This window comes from Melanaphis sacchari, unplaced genomic scaffold (genome assembly GCF_002803265.2).
Source record: "Melanaphis sacchari strain LSU unplaced genomic scaffold, SCAv2.0 Contig76_pilon_pilon, whole genome shotgun sequence".
NCBI classification, from domain to species: domain Eukaryota; kingdom Metazoa; phylum Arthropoda; class Insecta; order Hemiptera; family Aphididae; genus Melanaphis; species Melanaphis sacchari.
This window is the reverse complement of record NW_020271544.1, coordinates 1,124,673-1,148,190: the sequence shown is the minus strand read 5'-3', so window position 1 is coordinate 1,148,190 and position 23,518 is coordinate 1,124,673. Positions and strand designations below refer to the sequence as shown.

Sequence of the window (23,518 nt, the reverse complement as noted above, 5' to 3'; positions counted from 1 at the left end):
GTAGATATTATTTATAAGAACACACATTTCTGAGAACTTGAGTATTACCTGAAAAAATGAACATAATATGCTTTACAAATCAAAATAAAACAATAATTATAAACGAATACTTTAAATGAGTCATACTCATTAGGTATTTGCTTAATTTTATTCATCACTTATCAGTAACGAGTAATGACAATTGACTAAATGACCTCTTTATCATGGAAATACGATCACGCACATAATTCATATTATAATCATTTTATCAATGAATAATTATCATTATTCATTATTAAAAAATCAAAAGTAAATCAAATAACACATTTCTTTTATAGTACTAATAATTTAATATTTTAACTCGCTCATAAAAATGTTTTGGTTTGCATTAGAATATGCCCAACAAATTTGAAATTAATATTTTAAATATTAGTGTTCAATTATGTATTATTAAGGCATTTTTTATATTTTTAGGTTTATCAAAAAAATATTTTTTAATTTAACAATTTTCTTCCAAATTTAATTTCTTAATGTATTTAAAATATATTCACTATAGCTTTAAGTGTCAATGATTGATTGATTTAATATTTTTCTTTTAGAACAAAATCAAAATTTGTTACATAAATTCATATAGTGTCATACGATATACCATTTGTTTTATTTAGTTCCAATAATTATTGCACTCATAAGAATACATTTTTGGTTCTTAATTGTATTCTTATTAGAAAATATAGTTTACTAGCAAAAATGTTTTCACATTTAATTTTATGAGTCTTTTTCAAAGACAATTTATTATTAAATTATGAAATTCTGAGACTTTTAACTTATTACCAGAACTATTAAAAAATATTTTAATTTAAAATGACATTATTTAAGATATTACACAATAAATCAATAACCATTAACCAAACACTTTGTTAATGTGTTCAAAGCAGAGACAATGGTCGATCCCTCTTGTATCCTAGCAACCATTAAGAAGAAATAACAAACAATTATTTATTTAGAAATAAAAGTTAATTTAGTATTATTTTAAATATGGCTCCTTCTTTACATTACCAAGTTATTCTTTATTTTAATCGTTATTATTTTTTGTTGTATTACATTCTAGAAATGATAGTTTGTATTTTAAAATCTTATAAATTACCATATCCAACCAGGATAGCAGTTGTTGAATGGTTCATTCTTGCATTATTGTACCCAGTACAAAGAAGCCGTATAGCTTTGGGCAGCAAAGGAAACCTTACTGATAAAGCACCACCTATTGTTATATCATCAATACTTAACATTACAACCATCTTGGGTACACTATATTTAATTAGATGGCAAACATATGTAATTTATTTAGAAATAATTATTGGTTATATAGAATTAACTTTTGAGTCAATTTGTTTTGTATTAGGATTTATTCATTTATTAACTCAAAAATCTAATATGTATTGAAATATAAGTATTATACTTTATTGTTTTGTACAAAATAATTTTTTTTTTTTATGTAATTTGTATTAATAATTATACTTTAAAATTTAATTTAAATTTAAACATTCATCTTCTGATGAATCCATGGTTGATGAATTTGTGTCACAATCCATGGTAGATGAATTTGTGTCACTACTGTAGTATGAAGTACTAACACCACTATCTTCTACAATTTTATCAATAAATAATTCTTGTAATTTATCTATTTCTTCATTAGCCCGTCTATTATATGCATTTAAAATTGCGTGTAGTTCATAATTGGATCTTTTGACCAAGGCTGTATGTAGTGTGAGTAAATGGACTTTTTCAACTAAGCACTTATAATTAGGTCTATTAGAAGTAAAATCTCGTTCAAAGTCAGTTAATCCATCACAAGCAGTTTCCCAATTTATTTCAACTTTGCTTTTACGTAATTTCCTAAAAAAAAGATAAAATATGTAAGACAAAATAAACAGTAAAATATATTTATATTAGATATATACTCTTTCAAATGAATTTGTTCTTCTTGTTTACTAGATACCAATTTTGGATATTCTTGTTTGCGGCTTATCAATTTTTCAGTATATCTAAGGAATATGTTTACCGTTAAAAAAATACATAATAAATTTAAAACTTTTATAATAATCAATATGATATTTAATTTTTCACATTAATATTAGAAATATTATAAATCACTTGAAAATATAATTGTGTTTGTATTAAAATATATGCTTACATTATGGTCTTTCAGAAAGTATTAATTTTAACTTTTTCATTTAATATGACGTATGTGATACATACACTGTTGAATAGGTTTGTATAACATTATATTTTATTTCATGGTACAATGGAGTCTATTTTATTTTTTAAATTGAATAATAAAGCTCAAATTTCAAAAGTAAATCTTTAACTTTGTATTTTTTAAATAAAAAGTGAAATTTTTATTAGCTTTTAATGACATGTGCATTGTATTGTTTAATATTCATTATTGAATTAAATCAATTCAAAAATATTCTCTCTGAAAATGTTGTTAAGCTTATTACAATACTTACTATTCAACAAGTATAATAGTTTAATATTATTAAACATATTTTTGTACGTTCAGAAAAAAAAGATGTTTATCGATAAATAATTTCTAATTTTTTTCAATAAAATAGTTTAACTTTCTTAAATATTAAAATAATCTTTTTAATAAACTTCTGAAAATAAATAATTCTTAGGTTATTTTTAAAGAAATTATTTTGATTAAAATGAAATTTTGATAGTTTTTAGATTATTTAAACCCAGATCTACATTTTACCTATCAATTCCACATAGCGTTTCACAGCAAGTTAAGTCTCAATTTAATTTTTATAATAAGGAAAGCAATAATATTAACCAATTAGACTGAGGATTTTTAATATATATATAGAACACAAAATAACTTTGATAACATTGAATGTATACTATCATAAAATTATAGTTTTTGAAAATCATAGTTCAAAAACACCATACATTTTTACTATATAAAAAAATATATTAAAAGCATAGTTTCAAAGTATAAACTCACTCTTGTAATGCTTGTTTTCCTTGACCACCAAATAAACTTGAATTAAAAAATATATTTTCTTTTTCTTCATTTACCCAATATATATCCTTAAACAGTTCCAATTGTTTTTCAGGATTATCTGGAACAAAGATTTTATATTTTACTAAATAGGTAGTTAAAAACACAAGTATAATAATTATTGTAACAAAAAACACCTTCAACTGGTTTTGGGAAAAAACTAGAACGGCGTTTTCGTGTGTCAGACATTGTTTGATTATTTAAATATTTTTTACAGTCGACCAATACTACAGTATTCAATGCAATCAACTATATTATAGTTAATACCAATGAAACAATCTAATCAATTAATTAAAACAATACTTTGAAGCAATATTTATTATCAATCTTCGAATGTATAAAATGTAAATTCAAATTTAATAACACTGTTTTACCAAATTATTATTTACTTTGTCAATGTTAAACATCAATAACGATCATTATGAAGTTTTAATATAATACTAGATACTAAAAAAAAATAGTAGTTAGTAGTTTAAGGCCTTAAGAGTTAAGAGTGTTAAGAGTTATGACTAAATAGTTAGATCACTTTACAACATCTAAGTTTCAAACAATTCTAACTGAAATAGTATAATCAGTAACTGTTATCAGTTATCACCGTTTTTTTTGTAACGGTTGACGGAATAAAAATTAATAAATATTTTGTTTGAACCACGATAAACCGTCTATAACCGTGGTTTATACATTGAAAAAGATAAGAAACGACCAACGAAAAACAAATTTATTGTAAAATAATAAATACTTATAAAATACTTCTGGTGAGCAAAAAATAATCTGTATCTGTTTAGTATTATAATAAAATAAAAATAGGTACCTAGGTGTAAACTCAACCTAGTAACCTATAGAATTAGATTAAGTTTAAGTGCGTCATATAGGTACTGTTGTTTAATGTTTACGACATATTGATTCTAATGATGCTTTCAAATGATTTTAAATTACAAAAAAATCTTGTTTGTATGGTTGGTAGACCTCAACCTTTATGACTACACTATGGTACAGTTTGAAAATTGAAACTTTTTTAAACATTGAAGCTTACGAGAGAATTAATTGTTGAAATATAACTGTATCAGAATTAGAAGTAATAGAACAATCATCTAGATTCTCAGAATGCATAATTTGTTCATACATTTTTATAAATTTCATAAAAGGTTTAACGAAAAAATTAAATTTTTATTTTATGTGTCTGTCAACACATTTTCTCTTATAATTTTTTATTATTCAGAGACTCGACAGTTTAGTTTCAAAAAAAGTTTTCAAATCATGGCTGGTTATAAATTACCATATTTGTGTATGAAAAATTTGAGCCTGAAAACGTTAACCAATGTTATTTCTGCATTTCAAACCGTATAAGTTTATGTATAACATAGTTTAATATTATATATAGAATAAAACTTAAAAGTAAGTAGATATTGAAACACGTAACATAATATTTTTAATATTATTTTAATAAATTACCTAGTACCCTTAAACATTAATTTTTATTTGTATAATGTTTCTTTAATTGCTCAAGATGCTTAAGCTTTCAAAAGCGCTTAATACACTGTGCAAATATTTGTACCCTTAGCATTCTAACATTTCTAACGCTAAATGACGCTAAGTATTCTCGAAGTTGAGTTAGAAATAGAAGGTTTTATTGTTTAAGAAATCAGGCCTGTTGCTGACTTTCAGCTCACTGCGTTGAGTTTTGAACATCAGAAACCTAGGTCAGATCATTTGTAAAGTAATAGAAACGATGTTTACAATATTTTTATTATGGCAATCCGTTCAATACCATAACAGTCTAAAGTCTTAATTAAACTAATTATGTAGTAATAGTCAATAGAAAACTTCCGTACCTATTGTGATCAATTCTATTTTAAATGCTTAATCGTTCAATGGCTAATTTCATCAATGCCATGATTGCACCTAATTATATGCATTTAATTCATTCTGTACGAAAAACCAATCCGATTACTATAACCTTATGTTTATATATTAAGATGCTGTTTTAAATCCAATTTTAAATCTGATTTTGGTTAAAAAGGATGAAACTTAGAATAAAAAGATATTTGAAAAAAATTATAGTAAACTAAGGCTCTGTGCACGAGCACCAACTTCATCGTATATTAGTTCGTAACTCATATGTAGCATTTTTTTTATAATATTATAAACTTACTTATTTTTAGGTCCCCCTTCTAAAAAAAAAAAAAAAAATTAAAATTACGCTACTGTAACTACTTATATAACTATATTATTTTATAGTATTTTGTATTATGTATATAATATGAACTTTGCGTAGTTAGAAGTTTTTATACTTGAAACTTGAGTCTTAGACTCTTTTTTAAATTTTTAAAAATGTGATAAAAATAATAATAATTATTATCAATTGCGCACATACATTTTTAATACCTCTGATAAATGACCCAAACGTAGGATTCGTTTGCACTTTGCGTTCATAAACTATAGCAAAAGTCCACTAAAACTCAAAAGAACTTACAAAAATATAATGTTAACTTACTAACTTGCTTTGTAAGATTGTTTTCGAGCATCTTTCTTCTTACTTTTATAGACTTAGGACTAGGAGTTAGGACTATCTATACACAAAATGTCTTTTTTTTTTTTTTTTTTTATATATTTTAAATTAAATTTGTCATGTTATTTTATTAATTTAAAATTTAAATTTTGATTCTCATTGAATTTGTAATATTTTGTCTATAACTAGGTAGATGTTTGAATGTGACGAGTGAAATTAACTATTGTAATATTATAATATCTCCTATGAAACGTATCATAGTATGTACTATGCAGGCATGCGCTAAGAGTGGAGTTGAAGTTCTAGTGAAAAAAAAAATAATAATAACAACTTGTGTTCAATACTTGATATAGGTAATAAAAATATTGAGATAAGTCGATATCGGTCGGCGTCGCCGTGCCGAGTCGTTTTATCTTCAGTTTACCGTCAACTTTAGTGTAGACTCATTGTGGTGTTTTTTCAACTGTCAAATAGTAAATCCAAACCGTCTTTTGATTAAATATAACTGATGTGGTTAAAGTAAAAAAAATATATAAAAATAAAAAGGCATTGTGTGTACGAATCGTTAAAATACAATTTAAAATTTTTCTTTATTTTAACTAAATATTCTCACAAAGGTGCCTCGACAACTTGAGTATTGTCTTATGTATTTAAAAACTTAACGTACTAGTTAAAGCCATCTAAAACTCATACTATCTCTTCTTATTACTGTCCTCGCGATCTTTTACTATTAATAATGTCAAAAATTAATTCATTCATAATTCCGCCTCTCAGTCATAAATCTTAAGTCTTAACTTAACTATTTATGAAACGCAAAAATGTATAATACGTGAATTAAATTTTTAAGCATCAAAGATCAAAGGTTTATATTCATACTAAAAAGTTAAATACTTTAAAGAATCTAAAAAAGAACTTAAATCTTACCTGTATAAAGCTCGAAACCCTAATTTTATCGTTCCAATTATATTTTATACTAATACTAGTGACACCCTACAGCATTTTATTCACGAGACCACTTCTAAGGTTTTTTTTGCCAAATATGGTTTGTGGACCGTGGTCATGGGTTAAGCATCATATTTTTTTGCTCCTTATATACATATATTAACTAACCTATAGAAGTTTCTATAGAAACATACTAAACAGATAATGTAGGTAGGTAACTATACTATTTTTTATAATAATTCTCAAAAATTTTTTTTTATCAAAATTCAATAAAATAAATCAAAATGGGCTATTTTAATATAATTCCAAAGAAATCAAGTACGTTACTCAGTATAAAAAAGAAGATTCATGTAAATTCAATAGTTACATTGGTACGTTTTCTTACATAATAAAAATATTGTTATCAATTTATATCAGCGTAGTATTTGTTTTCTTTTTTCGACCAACGAGATACGCTAATACCTACATAACAATATTCTATTCACTACAACCAATATTGTGTTAAAAGTTGTTAACTTTAATATAAAAGTTTATTGACTTATCATCAAATATTATCTGTATTTTTATATTGATTTTTAACAATATTTAAATTTTTCTATGATTCATGAACATTTTTAGTTTTTTGATATTTTACTTTTACAACGTCTTATAATTTACATTTTTATATTTTATATATAGTGCCATTGTATTATTGTTTTCTTTTGGATTATTTGTACTAGTCCATGGCCGAGTGATTTTAGAGGTAATACTAACTTAATTTTAAAATACCAAAATTATTATTAATAATATTAATATACTATAGAGACTGAGTATTATTAAAATATTAATTTACTTTTTTTTTTTGCGTAAAAAATATAGATCACGGTTTTCACGTTTTACTAAATTTGTTGATATATTTATTTATTATTAATTTATTGAACTGTTTGTTCTTGTACGACGAAGTGAGTCAGTATCATAATAATTAATATTGTATTATATTTTTAATTGAATATTTAGTTGCTAAACTAAATGTATACGTATAAGTTATTATAGATATTTTGTTAGCTGAATTTTTTTTTTTCATAAATAAATTTAATCGTGTATAAAGCATGTAGAAAAAAAGAGTGAAAACGAAGAATATGGACCAACATTCAATTTATGTAAAACAATTAGACACATACTATTTTGGATACTTGGTGTCTATACGCATATATCGGTGATTAGAATTGGGCTGCACAAACTGAATATTGCGTAAGTTTAATTAAATAATTTAATGCATTTTTCAAGGGTGTAGGTTCATCTTGAACAGATCAAGTGTAATTTTTAGGTAAGAATTAGTGTTTTAAATTAAATATAAAAATTTGTGTAATTACTGGTTATTATAAAATCAACATTTTATTTTGTTAAAAAAATTATTTATGTAAGATGTATTTATATAATTCTATCAAGTTTTTAATTAATTTGATTTTAATGAAATTCTAAATATAAGATATATTATTGAGCACTGATAAATTGAATGCATGTGATTAATCAGTAGCGAATTTTGTTTGTTTCTAGGAGGGGGAGATAATATCCTTTTGGTCTAAAAATTATACTTCTAATTCTTTAACCATTTAGTCCAATATATAGAAGAAAAAACACGTATCCAATAGTAAAATTTGTAGATAAAAATTTAAAATAAATAGTTATATTAAACAATGAAAAAAAAAAATGTACAGTCGACTCTTGATAATTCAAATCTTCGATAATTTGAAATAAATTCTCGTTCTTTTGAAAATCTTGAGATAATTCAAATAAAAACTATTCATTTAAGTATGCTAGTAATTTGAAATCGACTTTTGGGAAAACTGGCCACTAAAACATTCGGTGATTCAAAGTTTATTCATCAAATTTATTTCTTATAATCTTTTTGATGATAATTTACTATACCGCCTGATTTGCTGAATTATTTAATAATTATGTAATATGTACAATAATAAAAAACAACATTTTTTCTCAAATCTCAGTAATTCGACTTTATTTTTTGCTCTCGATATTTCGAACTACTCAGCAATTCAAACTCTTAGTAATTCGAAATTTTTCAAAATTCTGCCAATTTCGAATTATCAAGATTTGACTCTATATGGTTTTTTACTTACAATATATAGATGCGCCCCCCTTTAACCTGCACCAGTGATCAATAGTTATGTTCTCTAATATTCTTATTAATTATACTTTTTGACATAACTATCGTATCAATCAATACTACATTAGAACAGCAGCTCAATGTCTCCAAAAATATTTAAATCTCATACATATCTAGAGTATAATAACTGGCTGATTAAAGTTATTGAACTAAAATTCTGTCAATTCACTTTGGTACTTAAGCCTGATATAATATATTAATCTTTAAAGAAACCAAGTACCTACATCTTTTTATAATTTTAGATAAGCGCCTAACTTAGGAATCTCGTCATATACAAAACAAAAGGAAACTTACTAATAGCAGTCTTCTAAAAGTAAATAAATAAATCTAAATTAACTTAATTTCAAAAAAAAAAACGATTAAATCTGATCAACACGGAATGGCGTATCTTTATTGCTTTTTTTTTAGATCATGTAATACCTACTAGATGTTTTAATATCATTATAAAGCACGCTTTTTGCGTAGGTATACCAAGAAAAGTTTACTAAAACCGTATTGACCATAATTTTATGTCAAAAATGTTTAATATTTACTAAAATGTTTCCTTCTATCACTAATCGAATTTTTGAACGGTTTAGTGTTTCTGGTACCTCCAATAATATATATCTTAATGATAATCTATTTTCTGTTTATTTTGATGTTGAATAAATTTCATATTCGTATAAATAAACAAACAACTAACAGTTGGCTTTCGTTACTTCAGCGAAAAATCGCTTGCTATTTATATTTTGTAATATTTCATTAATTATGTTAATAATTTAAAAATATATATATTAATAGCATAATTTAAAATATAATAATATATAGCTAGTTGGCTATAAGTTATAACAATAACTGAAGTTCTAAAAAAGAGGTATTGCTTTCAATAGTTCTCTCGATTACGCAGCTATGGTTTATCATTTTATCAACGTATGCAATGTGATAGGAACGTTCTTTTTTATTTAAAAGTAAACAGAATCTGTGTACTTTGATTTTTCTAATTCGACGGGTTTCTTGAAAATAAAAAATCGAGTTTTTAATTACACACATATTATAAAATTAATTATTATGATTTATGAGTGATGAAACGTGGGTATTTGAATGTGATTCTGAAACCAAAGTTAAATCGTATAATTCTAGAATTAAAATGAGAACATTCGTAATGTGATGTGATAGAATAACTAAAAAAAATACAAAAATATTTGCAAAAGTGGTAAAACCGCTGAAAGCACGCATGTATAAAAGCTAAATAACACTACTTTGAAGACGATCCATTTAAATAGAAACTGTAGTTTTTAAAAACAATTTTGTTTGTATATTAATTTAAAATACGCCTCATGCATTCAAATTGGCTTAAAAATAAACTTAAATATTAAATGGATATACTTATAAATTATTATACATACCTACGTACTATCCAGACTACTTATATCGATTGAGAATTTATGGGATTAGTATTGTTTTTAACGCATACCTATAATATTTATGATTATAATCTTTTACTAAAATATTGTACCTTATAAGGTATTCTTGTTTATTGTCCTAACTATACAAAACTAGTGGTATATTATAATTATAACTAGTCTAGACTTAAGAATACCTAGAATCTAAATAATGCTTTTATACATATTAATATATTATGTACCAGGGACACCTCCAGTAAATTCTCAATTAATACAAGAACTCATACTATATATTTTAGTTATAATTATTTTAAATGTATAATATATATAGTATTATATCGTATGTTTGAAATATATCATACTATAACATGTTTTTAATTCGATTTTTTAGTATCAAATTAGAATTGGTCAGATTATACGTACCACGAGTGTGTTTTTTAATTTGGAGTGTATTTTTTTTTTGTAAGTTTACACTTAATTGTAACATATACTCGTGAAATATAATTATCATTCTATCATATTACGAATAATAAATGTTCCATTATTCTACTTATATTATAGCCATTGACGTGTATTGGCTAATGAAAACATGTGTAGGTATATCATCAAATAACTAATGCGGAAATAGAAAATACAGATCAATATTTAATAACAGTCAAGTCAAATAAATGAAATATTGAATATTAAAACAATAATTTACCTATTACATTTATATATTTTAAGATTTTATACTTAAATTTTATTTTCATCATCAAGTAAAATATGTAAGTATTTTCTATGTACTTACATAAAAGTATATTATACTAATACTGCAAAACAGAGAAATGACTTATACATAAGCATTAAGCTGTATTTAATGTTAATAATAACAAACACTGTTCTTAAACCACCAGAACTATCAACTTTGATTTAAAAGTAGGTACAAAAGGATTTATAATACGTCGGATAAATTATAAATATTTAGAGTCTAAATATTAATGGTAAGTCTTATGCAATAATGTTTATGTTTATACTTTTGTAGTGAATTAGTGAAATATTAGTTCAACTTCTTGTCAATAAGTGGATTTTTCAGATTTTTGGTTAACCTGCAATTAAAATAATAACTATAATAAAGTTAATTTTAAAAAAGTATTTTTTTTTTTTAGTGTTTATTTAAGAGCATTCAGTATTGCTTTTGTTTTCAATATCAAAATAAACCTAATAAGATTTCATCAATATTGAAAAAATATTTTATAAATGTCTAATTAAGTTCAAAGCAAAGGGGATTTTAAGACTTAATATGGATATCTAATCTATACGAAGTTGAGTATCAATAATTACAAACAGTAAAGAAATTAATTTCTTTAGTACGCTGCAGTAAACATCTAATTTAAAAAATCTTTATATCAAAATAAAGGTAAATTTATAGTATTAAATAATAAAATACTATAGATGTTATAAAGTATAAATTATTAACAGCACTGAAGCGTTTGGAAAAATTTGTTGATACCATATCTTCCCAATTTCAATTAATAACAACCACTGAGACATATAATAATTATTTATTATTATACTCAATATTAATCATTCGTAAATCGTGTTTATTTATCTTTATTGATAGAATTTTTTAATCATAAAATGCTAGCTCATAGCCGAGATTCAGTACCTAATGGCGGGCCCTCCCACTTACAAAATCTACATTAATTATCACAGATAAATTGGGTTATCGGTGCCACTGTATATATTAAGTAGTAAATATAATTATATTTTAATTTAAATCTAATATTGCGTATATATATTATATTGTCTTACTTGACTTTTATATGAAATCCTTGAATACATAATAGAATAATCTATTTTTCTATAGTTTTATTTTTACAATACAGATCATTTAATACATCAGGTAAGGTTTTTGTTTGAAATAACTGCTTAAAAAACTGTAATGATTTTTTTGGATATCTAGAACGATTCTGATCGTTAAAATCAACTTTGTATATTCCAAACTTTTCCCTAAAACAATAAAGTATTTATACAAATATTATGTTTTAAATATTATAATATTATTGTAATTTATAACAATTTAGATCCCATAATTTGTATGGTAAATTGATTTTTTTATATTACATTCTGAATAAAGCTCACTGTATTGATTTTACAATGTGTTTTGCTTTTAGTCTGTCATCACCTTTAGTAGCAGTAAAAATGCTTAGATTTTCAACTTGGAAGGTAGTTTCCGGTAGAAAATTGAATTAAATTGGTACTTAAAGGACAGGGGTAAAAATCAAAAAGCCTTAATCCTTAATAACCGGAAAAAAAAATAAAAACAAGAATTTTTACACTTAACCAGTTTTTGATAAAACTGATTTCATTTAAAGAAATAACCGTAGAAACTTGTAATTTTCAGTGTTTTTAACATTATTTCTCATAAATGAAATAATTTTCAAAATATTTTGATTATTTTTACCTTTATAAATAAACAATTCGATTTAAAAAATTTTTCTATAAATGCTGATAAATAATTTATGAATGAGTGAAACTGCTTTAAAATTTAATACAAGATCCTTTAAACAATGTTTATTTACTAACTACCAAACATCAACAATTAAGGAATACAATATATTTTAATATAAGCGTTTAAAGTTAAAATGTTGATAAAATCTCGAAAATAACGAATAATTTCGTTTAATTATATTGTATAAATATATTTAATGAATTAATTATAACCGTTTGACCTTTAAAGTTCAAATGTTTACCCGTATAACAACTATTTACACAAAATTCGTTATAAAATCACAATTTATTTTATAGTTAACAATTCATAATTTTTTTTTTTTTTGTTTTGTATCAACGTTTTAAAAATTGAATACAACAATTAGTTCATACTGAAACTATAAAAATCTATAAAATATATAAAAGGTAATTATCTAATCGACATCTAACATACAGTAGAGCGATACTTACTTGCCTATTTTTTTTTTAAATGAATTTAATAACTTTACCTGTATCCAAAAAACCACTCTAATGAATCCAAAAATGACCAAACTTCATAACCAATCACATTACATCCATCCTCGTATATTGCATTGAGAACAGCACTTAAATAGCCCTAAAAATTCAATATTTTCATTTTATTTAGTAAGTAACTATAATACATTTAGGCGTATATAACATTTTTTTATCTGAAGTATATTTATCTAAGCAATTAACTTATTTTTAAATGACAATTAAACACATTTGTATTACAAAATGTAAACAACTAAATTTTTTTTTTTAATTTGAATAAAATACTTCAATGTATTTTTACATAATGATATCTTATTTTAATAAATGTATCCTCATCTTCGTTTCGTCCTTTGGTTGAAACGCCGTTTTCAGTAATAATAATCTTAGGATTTCCATATGTATCTCTAATCCAACACAATAAATTACGCATGCCTTTGGGAGTTTCCTAAATAAATATTCACAAAGGAATAAAATAAAATCATACATTTTCAATTTGGATACTTACTTTTATCCACATGGGATCTGAATACGGAAATTCTTTAATTAATGATAACTCAAAATTAGAATCTAAAGTCTTTAGTGGTTGATTCTGGGTTGATTGTAACTTTGTTGCGCACACCGAAAAATAATGATTGATACCCAAAAAATCTAATGTTCCTAAGAATAAGATAAAATATTATTTGAATTAATATAATAATTTTCTAATCAAATCTCAAAATCAAACTAACAATAGATATTTTTTAATCTCATAGACTATTATAATATATTTAAAGTAATTAATAGACTACTTTAAAATATGTTAAATTAATGAGTTAAACTAAACTAAATTATTACAGATGCTCTGTAATTTATATTAATATTAAGGAATCAGAAAAGATTTTGTTGACTGTACTCAAATTTAACCAGTTCAAAAATTATAAATGTTCTTATTAAGTGAAAAAAAATTGTATACTAATTTACTGTATTTGTGATATTTATTTATAGCAAACAAGTATAGTAAAAACGAATACAGAAATCATGCAGGTAAATTTTATACGTAAACCGTATTATTAAATATCCATATTATGCGTATTAAATACCTTTGATTTTATGTTTTTCGTTCTCACTAAAATCAAGCAGTCGTTTCAATGATATCCCATTAGATTTATTAATTTCCTTAACTCCTTGTTTTATATCTTCTGGATAGTCTCCGAAAAATAACGGATGAGCAAACACTCCAAACTGCCACATACGAGCTCTGTGTGCAGCGTAATGATCTTCTAAGGAACTTACATTTTTCGGATAATACCACTCCATGTTTAAGCTTATACCTATTTGACCTACAATGCCATTCTAGTTAATAATTTTGAATAAACATAAAATTGTTGGTATATAAGATAATTAAAATACCCTAGTCGTATATACATGATGAATAGTGATATTTCTTTCCTGGGTAGAAAATTCCTAAATACAGCCTGATTATAATTATATCTTTTTATACTTTAAAAGAAGACTTTAGTTTTGAGTCATTAAAAAATAAAGTTGATTAGATCTAATAACCTTCTAGAACATCAAAACTGCATGCATTTTTAATGTGACCAAGGTAAAAAACAATAACCAGTTTGGCCAATTAACTAGGTAGTTTTGTTCCATGTTAATTGCAGGTCATCGTCTTAACTTGGTCGGATTATAGTTTGATGGATTTTAAATTTTAAAACGGAGTTATCAATTAATTTTATTATTATTATAAAACGAACAGTTTTGAAAATATTTAAAATTAATTTTTTAACACAATGAACTTTTTAAAGAATTAAAATCTTTTTAACAAAATTCTATAGTTTTGTCTAATTTTCCGATATTATATTTTGTATTTTTATACCACTTCAAATACCTAGTTAAAAAATAGACGCAATATTGACTATAATATCAATAATTAGCATATGCCTGTACAAATGGTATTTAACTGATTAAAAACAAACAATGTATTTATACGAATGATATAATTTTTAAATTAGACTCACAAGGAGACATACATTAATATTAATTTAATTATCGGTTGTCATAGCTGACGAGCGACAAAATTATAAATCACCAAAATTATACCATATCAATTTGCCTATATTTGGCTTCTGTAAACACAACCGATTTCAGTCACCCTCTCCTCTTAGTCAGGATACTAACCATTTTGTAATGGTCTAAATTCTCGATTGTATGTATGATAAGCAGTGGCGTGTGCTAATATTGTATGATGTATGGCTAAGTAATCGCCAAAACCACTTTTGCTTAATGCAGGTGCTCCGCTTATATTTCCATAACTTTCTGATACCAAGTAAGGTTCATTGATAGTTATCCAGTATTTCACCTAAAATAAATTATGTTTATTAATAATTAGAAAAATAATTTTTAACCGTAGGTACTTATTAATAAAAAATGTTTTTTACATACACGATCGCCGAACGTTCTGAAAACCACTCGAACATAAAGAGTGAAGAACTCTACTATTTGTTTGTTACACCATCCTCCCAAATCTTGTATACACTGAGGTAAGTCCCAATGATAAATGGTCACCTGAAATTTCATGGTATTTACATAATTGTAACTCTTGTTACAATTAATAGTTCTAGAGATATTACCTATATTCCTGATCTACTTCTACCAAAACAGACAGTAAAAAAGAACGATATAAATTACGAATTCTATAAAAGGTAAGAGATATTTATTTAGTAAATATCATAAAATACTTTATTTTATATTAAAATAAAATAAAATTAATAAAAACTCCTGTACTCACTCCCCAATAAATTGTCAAATCAAATTACTAAATAGGTATGTTAAGTATATGGTGTTATAAATTTAAGTTTATATAAATATATTTTAAATTCTAAAATATAACTTTATTAAATCACTTTGTTAAAATAATTAATTATTTCCTCATCCATCTCATTTACCCTGTTTTTCTCTCGTTACCATATTTGAGAGCATTTTATGTATTTAAACTTTAAAGTTACTTGTGTGCTTATTATTTATAATACTCATAAAAGCGGTTATGTTGACTTTAGTTTTTAAAGATTTTCACTTTAGATAATTTTCTAGATATTAATGTGTTGAACTTTGATTTAAATAGAGTTTTTATATTATTTTTTAATAAATTCATAAATTCAAAATGTCTAGCAATAAATTAAGTGATAGGAATACATAGGACAAAAAAATGATATAAGCTTATAGGAAATGTAAAAAAAATAATAATTTTAATTTATAAAATTTATTTATTTTATTTATTTATCTTATAAATAATTTTATAATAAAAATATAATATGTAAGCAATAATATTTAATAAGTAATGTTGTTCTTTTATAATCTTACTTTTTACGTAACATTAATTATGTTAAGAATGTTGTACTTACAATGGGTGTTATATTGTTCTCAATCAATTTATCAATAAGCCGATTATAATATTCAATACCAGCAACATTTACGTAACTATCTTCGCCTCTTGGTAAAATACGTGGCCAACTTAATGAAAATCGATATGATTGTACCTAATAAATACATAATTCAAATTTATAAAACCAATGGGAACATGATATACAAAGGTGTATCATTAGTGTAATTTCAGATTTTACTAAACAGAAGCAATATTTTGACCAGCTCTTTTATAAATAATAAATATTTGTTCCTCCTTTATATTTTTATTTTAAAATATAGATAATTCTCGGTCTCCGAAAGATAGAAACTATACCTGTTTTAATGAATTAACGTAGTAACAACTGTCATTATTTAAATAAGTTAAAGTTCTGATGCACAGATAATATTTAAGACACAAGTTAGATGATTTATACAAAAGGCAAAAAAATTGTGAAATGTACAAGAGGATAGAGAAATAAAAATTTAATAGTCTGTACATTTATGGTAAACGAACGAATGTTTAATAAAAACAATAATGATTTAAACTTTAGATGGAAGACTCATGTATGAAGTTAGCATTCCTTCCCAACTATTAATTAAATAACTTATAGTCACAGTCAGGAATAAATTAAATAAATCAAGTTACAAATATTTTGTGGAAGTAGTGTGGTGAAGTAGAGCCAGTAGAGGGATAACTTTACACACGTAAGAAAGTCTACGAAGATGGTATTAACTATGTATATGTTATGTCAGTATCATAAGAATATAAAATAAATTCAAAATTGGTAAATAGCTTATTATAAAAATAGATGGGAGAAAATAATTTTGTTTTATCAAAATATTACCTATAGAGTTTCAAAACTCTAAATGCATCTCTTAATGCATTATACATAAAACTTTTAATTGTTGTTCAAAAAAATAAACAAACAATTTATCAGTCATCAATAGTAAACTGATCAAACCGAGTTCAATGAGTTTAGATGCCTAAATAAAAACGCCATGGCTTACAAAAAACACAATATTATTTTAAAGGAAAATGTACACGGAAGTAGTAGTAATATGAAAATATATTATAACTTCAAGCTCTTTAAATGAAATTTATTAGAATACTTAAATAATTACTTTAATAATAATTTAACTCTGCAATGTCAACTAATAGAAAAATACTTTTACTTTCTAGGACAGTAGGACGGGTAGGTAATATCCGTGACCATAACAAGTTCCCCGCTATTGAGAGTTTTCATATTCAGTATTGGAAATAACGATAATAATTTAGATATTATTCAAGAATACTTACGATAATATTTTAATAAAATATTAAATTGACAGTTTGTACTGTTATCAACATATTTATCTAATAATTATTATTTATAATTGATGAAATACTTACCTTGAGTTCTTTAAGAAGCTTAACGTCTTCATCAACTTTATAATAACTATTACAAGCAATATCTCCAGTAATTTCTGTACGGTCTTGTTTATATTTTACTCTGTACATAGGTATTCCTTTTGATAAATACAAAAATGTATTTTCTGAGATCATATCTACTTTTGAAAAATTTGTTTCATTCAACTCAAATTCGTTCATAAATAATTCTTGTTTAGTGTGAGCTATACGATCCCATATGCTTTCGGTTTTTCCTTTAAGAGTATATTATAAAATTAATCATCTTAATGAAATAATGAATATTTTATCTAGATTGTAGCATAGAATTTGGTAAAAAAAATTAAAAATTACGATGAAAACCTTTAAAACCGATCTTTAAGAAACTTTGTATTTTTTACACATAGTAAATAATAGTATAACTTGTATATTAACATTCTATACGTCATACAATATTCATTTAAGATTTTAAGCGATTCAAAAAACCTATATTGTTTCATGACAAAATAAAATATTTTACTCTTAAATTATTGATGTATTTTTTTTTTTTTAATACAAAAATATAACATACCATCATCATTCCATGCACCTTCGATTTGATATGCTGAAGAAGCAGTACCAAGCATAAATTCTCCAGGAAATAGGTTGTATTTACATTTAAAATGTTCTAATGAGAATCCTAATAAAATAAGTAAATATGTAATATTATATATATATAATTAATATACCTAATTTGTACTTTAAAACACTACATTTTTGGTGGTACTACTGCAATACCGAATTAACCTATAATGAAAAAGAAGCAAGCCCTATAATTTTCAAAGTTTATGAAATTAGTTTAATACTTGAATGCTTCTAAGAAAGATTTATAAATAAACAGAAAAAAAACAAATAAATAAAATACAAGAGAATGGGAATTTACTGTTAAAACAAGTTTTTAACAAAAAAAAAAAAAAAATAATAATAATAAGAAAATAAATTACAAAATGTTCATCCAATTTTTATATTAGCATTTTCTACACAAGTTTTAATTTTTGGTTTATTTTGAATTATGTTATACAATTTTTATAGAATTAAACAAAATTAAATCCAATGTTCCATTTATTAATTTTGTTATCAGTCATCCATGTCTCTAACATCCTGATTAGATTTCACAATACTTTTCTGATTTCGAGGGTGTCTAGGGCGTATGGCATATACTCAATCGTCATGCAAAAATAAATAATAAGGATATTATTTTATACTAATATATACTAATACTTCATAGGTAACACTGTCTTTTATAAAATATAATATAATTATTTGTTGGTAAATAACAATTAAAATAATTGTTTTATAATAATTACACAAAATACACAATAAAAATATTGTCCATTTCATGAAATGGATATCTATATAATGTTTCTTTGGCAAAATTCATGATTTGGACAAATTTCACTATCTAGATATCCAGTTCATGAAATGAGTAATTTCACTATATGAATGCGACATATACATAATATATAGGTAGGTACACTTCAAAATTAGCCATTTTATTTTTTGAAAATTGAATATAATTTGCAGGTATATTTTGTTAACATTATTACATTTAATATTATTAGTTGGTCACACATTGAACCAAAAAATGTCAGTATTTCCATTTTTTCTCGTCCTCAAAATTCATAGTTAAATTTGAGTTAAGTGTACTTTTCAAACCATATATGGAATCACGACTTATGAAGTATAACATAAAATATTGGGTATTTTTGTTACATATGGTAGGTAATTACTAATTAGTAATCATAATTTCTTAAACTATATTTTAATTATCATATTATAACTATTATATGTGTGTATCGTCTTATAAGTAAACTTATTAAGTATCACCTAAGAATTAAAAATTACATATAATTATAAGTTATAGAATATTTTATTTTCGACATTGAAAATTCTTAATAGCTGCAGTTATAGTCATACGCATTTATGTACTCACATAAATCATTATAAATTTAGTAAGTATTTGTAAAATAAAAACTAGATGTAATTATGTAAGCATATACACTGATGACTTAAAATAGTATACTATTGTACCTATCGTCAGAGTAATACCACTACTTTTACTATATTGAATTTTTTATATTTTTAAACCAATTGAACTTCGCCTACACATGCATAACGCCATAACAGTAAACAATTTAAAATTCTCAAAAAATAGTATTTTTATATTAAAATCAACAATAATATACTTACTATCAAATTGAAAGTTTTGATCGACCATTTTTCACATCTAATAAGTAGACAGCTAAGTTGAGCAACAATTAAATAATCTGAGAAACTGATTATTGTTATTTATAACATTTATTCCTAACTATCCTTGATAATCCCATACAGATATGGTCACATGGACGACAGTTTTAGATTTTTTATCAAAGTAGATCAAATGATCAACTTTAATGTAGCAAGTATAATACGAGCGCAGACGCGCAGTCCTTGAATTATAACCCTAAACTAGTTAAATTAATTTAATTACTTATTTAATAGTTTTTTCTTGGGTTTCTCGTGTCTCAGAGGTTATCTATCTACTTTCTTGATTTTCTCATTGTTTTTATGATTTATTGATACGCAACCTTCTATAAAAAGTAATACATTTAAGTATTTAATTTAAATACTGATTTAGTAATAAGTTTATATTGATGTTAAATAAATGGTAAAAATATATAATGTTAAGTCTTTATAATTAATTATTTAAAAACACATAATTTCCAAAAATACTACACGAAGCACCAATATTAGATTTCCCAAATTAACTTAAATATTTACATTTTAATTTAAAAATATTTATCAAACATAAAACAACCAGTAATAACTTATCATATTTGTAAGTCTAAGGTATATTTGTAAATACTCCTTAGGTACATTAAAACTAAATTAATTCAAATAGCAAGAAAATAATAAAATATAATACTAGCCAGAAATCAATTTAATTATTTTTTTCATAATCTACCTTGAAAGTCTTGTTTAAAATCATTATTAATTTAAAAGGACAGTGACAATCTAATTTAGCCTTAATAAGAAAATTTCTTTAATTAAGTAAATACATTACCTATTGGTAATATAACGACATCCTTAATCGTTATGGTTGCCATATTATAATTATAGTAATGAGATTATAACTTACAGCACAAATGGTTGTGAAAAACAAATATGAACAAAAGAACTAATTTACAATTTATAAGAAATATAATTGATTTACTAGTAAACTCTTAACTAATGTGTGTTTTTATATTTCTTTAATGGATTGTTCAAGAATTTAAATCTGTATGTGAATCAAAGATAGATTAATAATAATTGGTTAGGTTAGTGGCGTGTTTACGAGGAGGATATTTTTATTAGTTTATATCACGGACTAAGATATATCTTGATCCATAGGTTAAATTTAATGCATTTTATAGGTATAAGGTATATATGGTTATTTATAGTTATGTTGATTCATTTGTCACTTTATCAGTAGATAACAAAATTCTGGGTTGTTAAATGTTATCACGACAACCGTAAGAATTTGAATGTGCGTTGCGTTGGTACAACGAAGGCGTTGGACTAATATTGGAGTCTAATGAGTCTATATTTGGTTGTCTTGGAAGTTAAATAGTAATTTAATGGTAATTTTTCGGTATCTATTGCACACTAATAATTCTGAAGATAATAGAGTCGCTTTCTACAAGTTAGTTTAGTTTTACTAGCCTGAAATTAACAGCCAAGCGATTGCCGAACTAAAAATGCGGAGAGTCAAACTTACTAAGAAAAATATAAATATAAAATCAAAACTTGACACGCTTAGTTATATTCAAGAAAAAGTTATATCCACATATTCATTTCTTTTATAAAATTGTATGTACATTACTAGTGTCTAATCTACCTCAACGCACATTTTCATGTTTGATAATTCAAAAATATATTTTAAAAAATCTGTAAAGGAAGTAAATATATTCCCTATTCATACTAATGAAATATGTGTTGTATTTATTAATTGTTTAAATATTATTTTAATTTTAGACCAGGTTGAATGGGTTTGCAATGCTTTACATTCATAACATAAGATTGGATGATGGAGAAATTATTGACGAAATAGCAAAAAAACCTAGAACACTAGAATTTGTTTTGTAAATGATAAATAAATAAATGATTCATTTTTTAATATATATTAGATATGTAGTTATAATAATTAATAGTGTTTTCATGTATTTCAAGTAGAAGGAGAAAAATTATTTTAGTCACATCTCCCCCATCAAATATGTTCTAAATATACCACTGTAAAATTATCACCGATATAATAATAAATAATAAATACTAATAATTAAATCATAAAATATTATTAATATGATATTTGATATAATTAGATTATTTTTATCATTTTTTTTTTTTACAAGGAATTGTAAATTATTAACAAAAATAAGCAATACTTAAGTCAATGAAAAAATACAATAAATTATTCATGAGAATATTCATAAATTATATTTATGTTATCTAAATGTATCCTTCTGAATTTTAAACTAATATAAAAGAAATCTACTAATTACTTTTAATAAAACTATAATTTAAATTCTTGGTTTCATACACTATTTTAATAAAAATAACTGAATATATTATAAAAATCAATAGCTCATAACTATTAGTTTTTTATATAACTTGAAAAAAAACAATTTAAATGTTAACATATTTCTTACAAAATGAATATTTCTTAGTTGTAAAAAGGATTTAAAAAAAAATAATTTTTTATTGGTCTATTCTAATTTTATTCATTAAGTTTTGGTTTGGCTACAGAAAGAAGATTTATTAGGTACATTACAATAATTGTTATTTAAGTCACTCAGACAGTATAAATAATAATTTGGCATGCAACAGTTATTTACTTATTTTAGATTATAAACACATTAAATAAAAATAATAAAATATTAAAAGCATAAAAAGTTATGCCACCATAAAACACACAACGTATACATTGATAATTCTTACCCTGTATCAAAAAACAAAAAATGTCTTCATATCGAAAAACTTATATAAACATAAAAATAAAGCAATTAACCAAATTTAAAAACTGATTTTGGATTATTTTATCACAGTCTTATATTGTAACAGTAAAATATGTGTTAAACTTAAATGCTAATAAAAAAAAAAGTATATATCAATACAGTTAATGTACTTGACAAGTATGAAGAATAAACTAGTGAATAGGTTCCACAAAATTATTTATCAGATACTAGATTTTATGTATATCAAAAGTAAACAATTGACTGATCATAATTTGTTATCAAATTTTATCTTTAAATAATATTTTATAGTTAAAAATATGTTAGGCTGTTCACTGTTAACTAAGTTGCTATAGCTAATAGAAAAAATATTTACAATCTTATAACCACGATAACAGAAATAAAATAAGTGTGTAACCTTTAATGTCTGAAATATTATTATGCAATTATTGTTTAAATAAAAATATGACAGCTAAAGAGAAGAAGCAATTATTGTAATTCTTGTTAAATACGATATATTAAACAAAACCAAATACTTAAAAATATTAGTTTAAAAAAAAAAATAACATTGTTAAAATAATACCTTGATAAGACAAAATTGTTCTTCCCCATATAAAAAAAAGTAAAAATAATTACGATTAGTTTCTTTAAAATCATATCTTAGTAAGATAATTGTTAATTGTTATAAGATAATAAGAATGAAAAACCGAATTGACATAACAATG

General features: G+C 23.8%; 2 protein-coding genes across 2 annotated transcripts; both read right to left on the bottom strand.

Moving 5' to 3' along the window:
- Positions 1-1,447: 1,447 nt before the first annotated feature.
- Positions 1,448-3,362, bottom strand: LOC112601236. The gene is made up of 4 exons (XM_025348723.1): positions 3,178-3,362; positions 2,984-3,101; positions 1,938-2,021; positions 1,448-1,872 (listed from the first exon to the last, which is right to left on the bottom strand). The coding sequence occupies exons 1-4, from the start codon at positions 3,227-3,229 to the stop codon at positions 1,503-1,505; spliced, it is 624 nt and encodes a 207-aa protein (XP_025204508.1). The 5' UTR covers positions 3,230-3,362; the 3' UTR covers positions 1,448-1,502.
- A 7,556-nt stretch (positions 3,363-10,918) lies between these two features.
- On the bottom strand, positions 10,919-20,170 carry LOC112601238 (myrosinase 1-like). The gene is made up of 12 exons (XM_025348725.1): positions 20,017-20,170; positions 18,359-18,466; positions 17,794-18,044; positions 16,403-16,537; positions 15,444-15,566; positions 15,180-15,360; positions 14,099-14,338; positions 13,525-13,676; positions 13,321-13,464; positions 13,016-13,122; positions 11,829-12,026; positions 10,919-11,122 (listed from the first exon to the last, which is right to left on the bottom strand). The coding sequence occupies exons 1-11, from the start codon at positions 20,042-20,044 to the stop codon at positions 11,870-11,872; spliced, it is 1,626 nt and encodes a 541-aa protein (XP_025204510.1). The 5' UTR covers positions 20,045-20,170; the 3' UTR covers positions 10,919-11,122; positions 11,829-11,869.
- Positions 20,171-23,518: the final 3,348 nt, after the last annotated feature.

Bases quoted from the DNA above. Each gene is read 5' to 3' on its own strand.
- LOC112601236 (XM_025348723.1), bottom strand. From the start codon at position 3,229: ATGTCTGACACACGAAAACGCCGTTCTAGTTTTTTCCCAAAACCAGTT. The intron at 3,102-3,177 runs GTGTTTTTTGTT...TCTTTGTTCCAG, and splicing joins TTTCCCAAAACCAGTTGAAG to ATAATCCTGAAAAACAATTG. The intron at 2,022-2,983 runs GTGAGTTTATAC...CATATTCCTTAG, and splicing joins GGAAAACAAGCATTACAAGA to ATATACTGAAAAATTGATAA.
- LOC112601238 (XM_025348725.1), bottom strand. From the start codon at position 20,044: ATGGTCGATCAAAACTTTCAATTTGATA. The intron at 18,045-18,358 runs GTATGTTATATT...ATACTCTTAAAG, and splicing joins AGGTGCATGGAATGATGATG to GAAAAACCGAAAGCATATGG. The intron at 15,361-15,443 runs GTATGTAAAAAA...AATTTATTTTAG, and splicing joins TCAGAACGTTCGGCGATCGT to GTGAAATACTGGATAACTAT.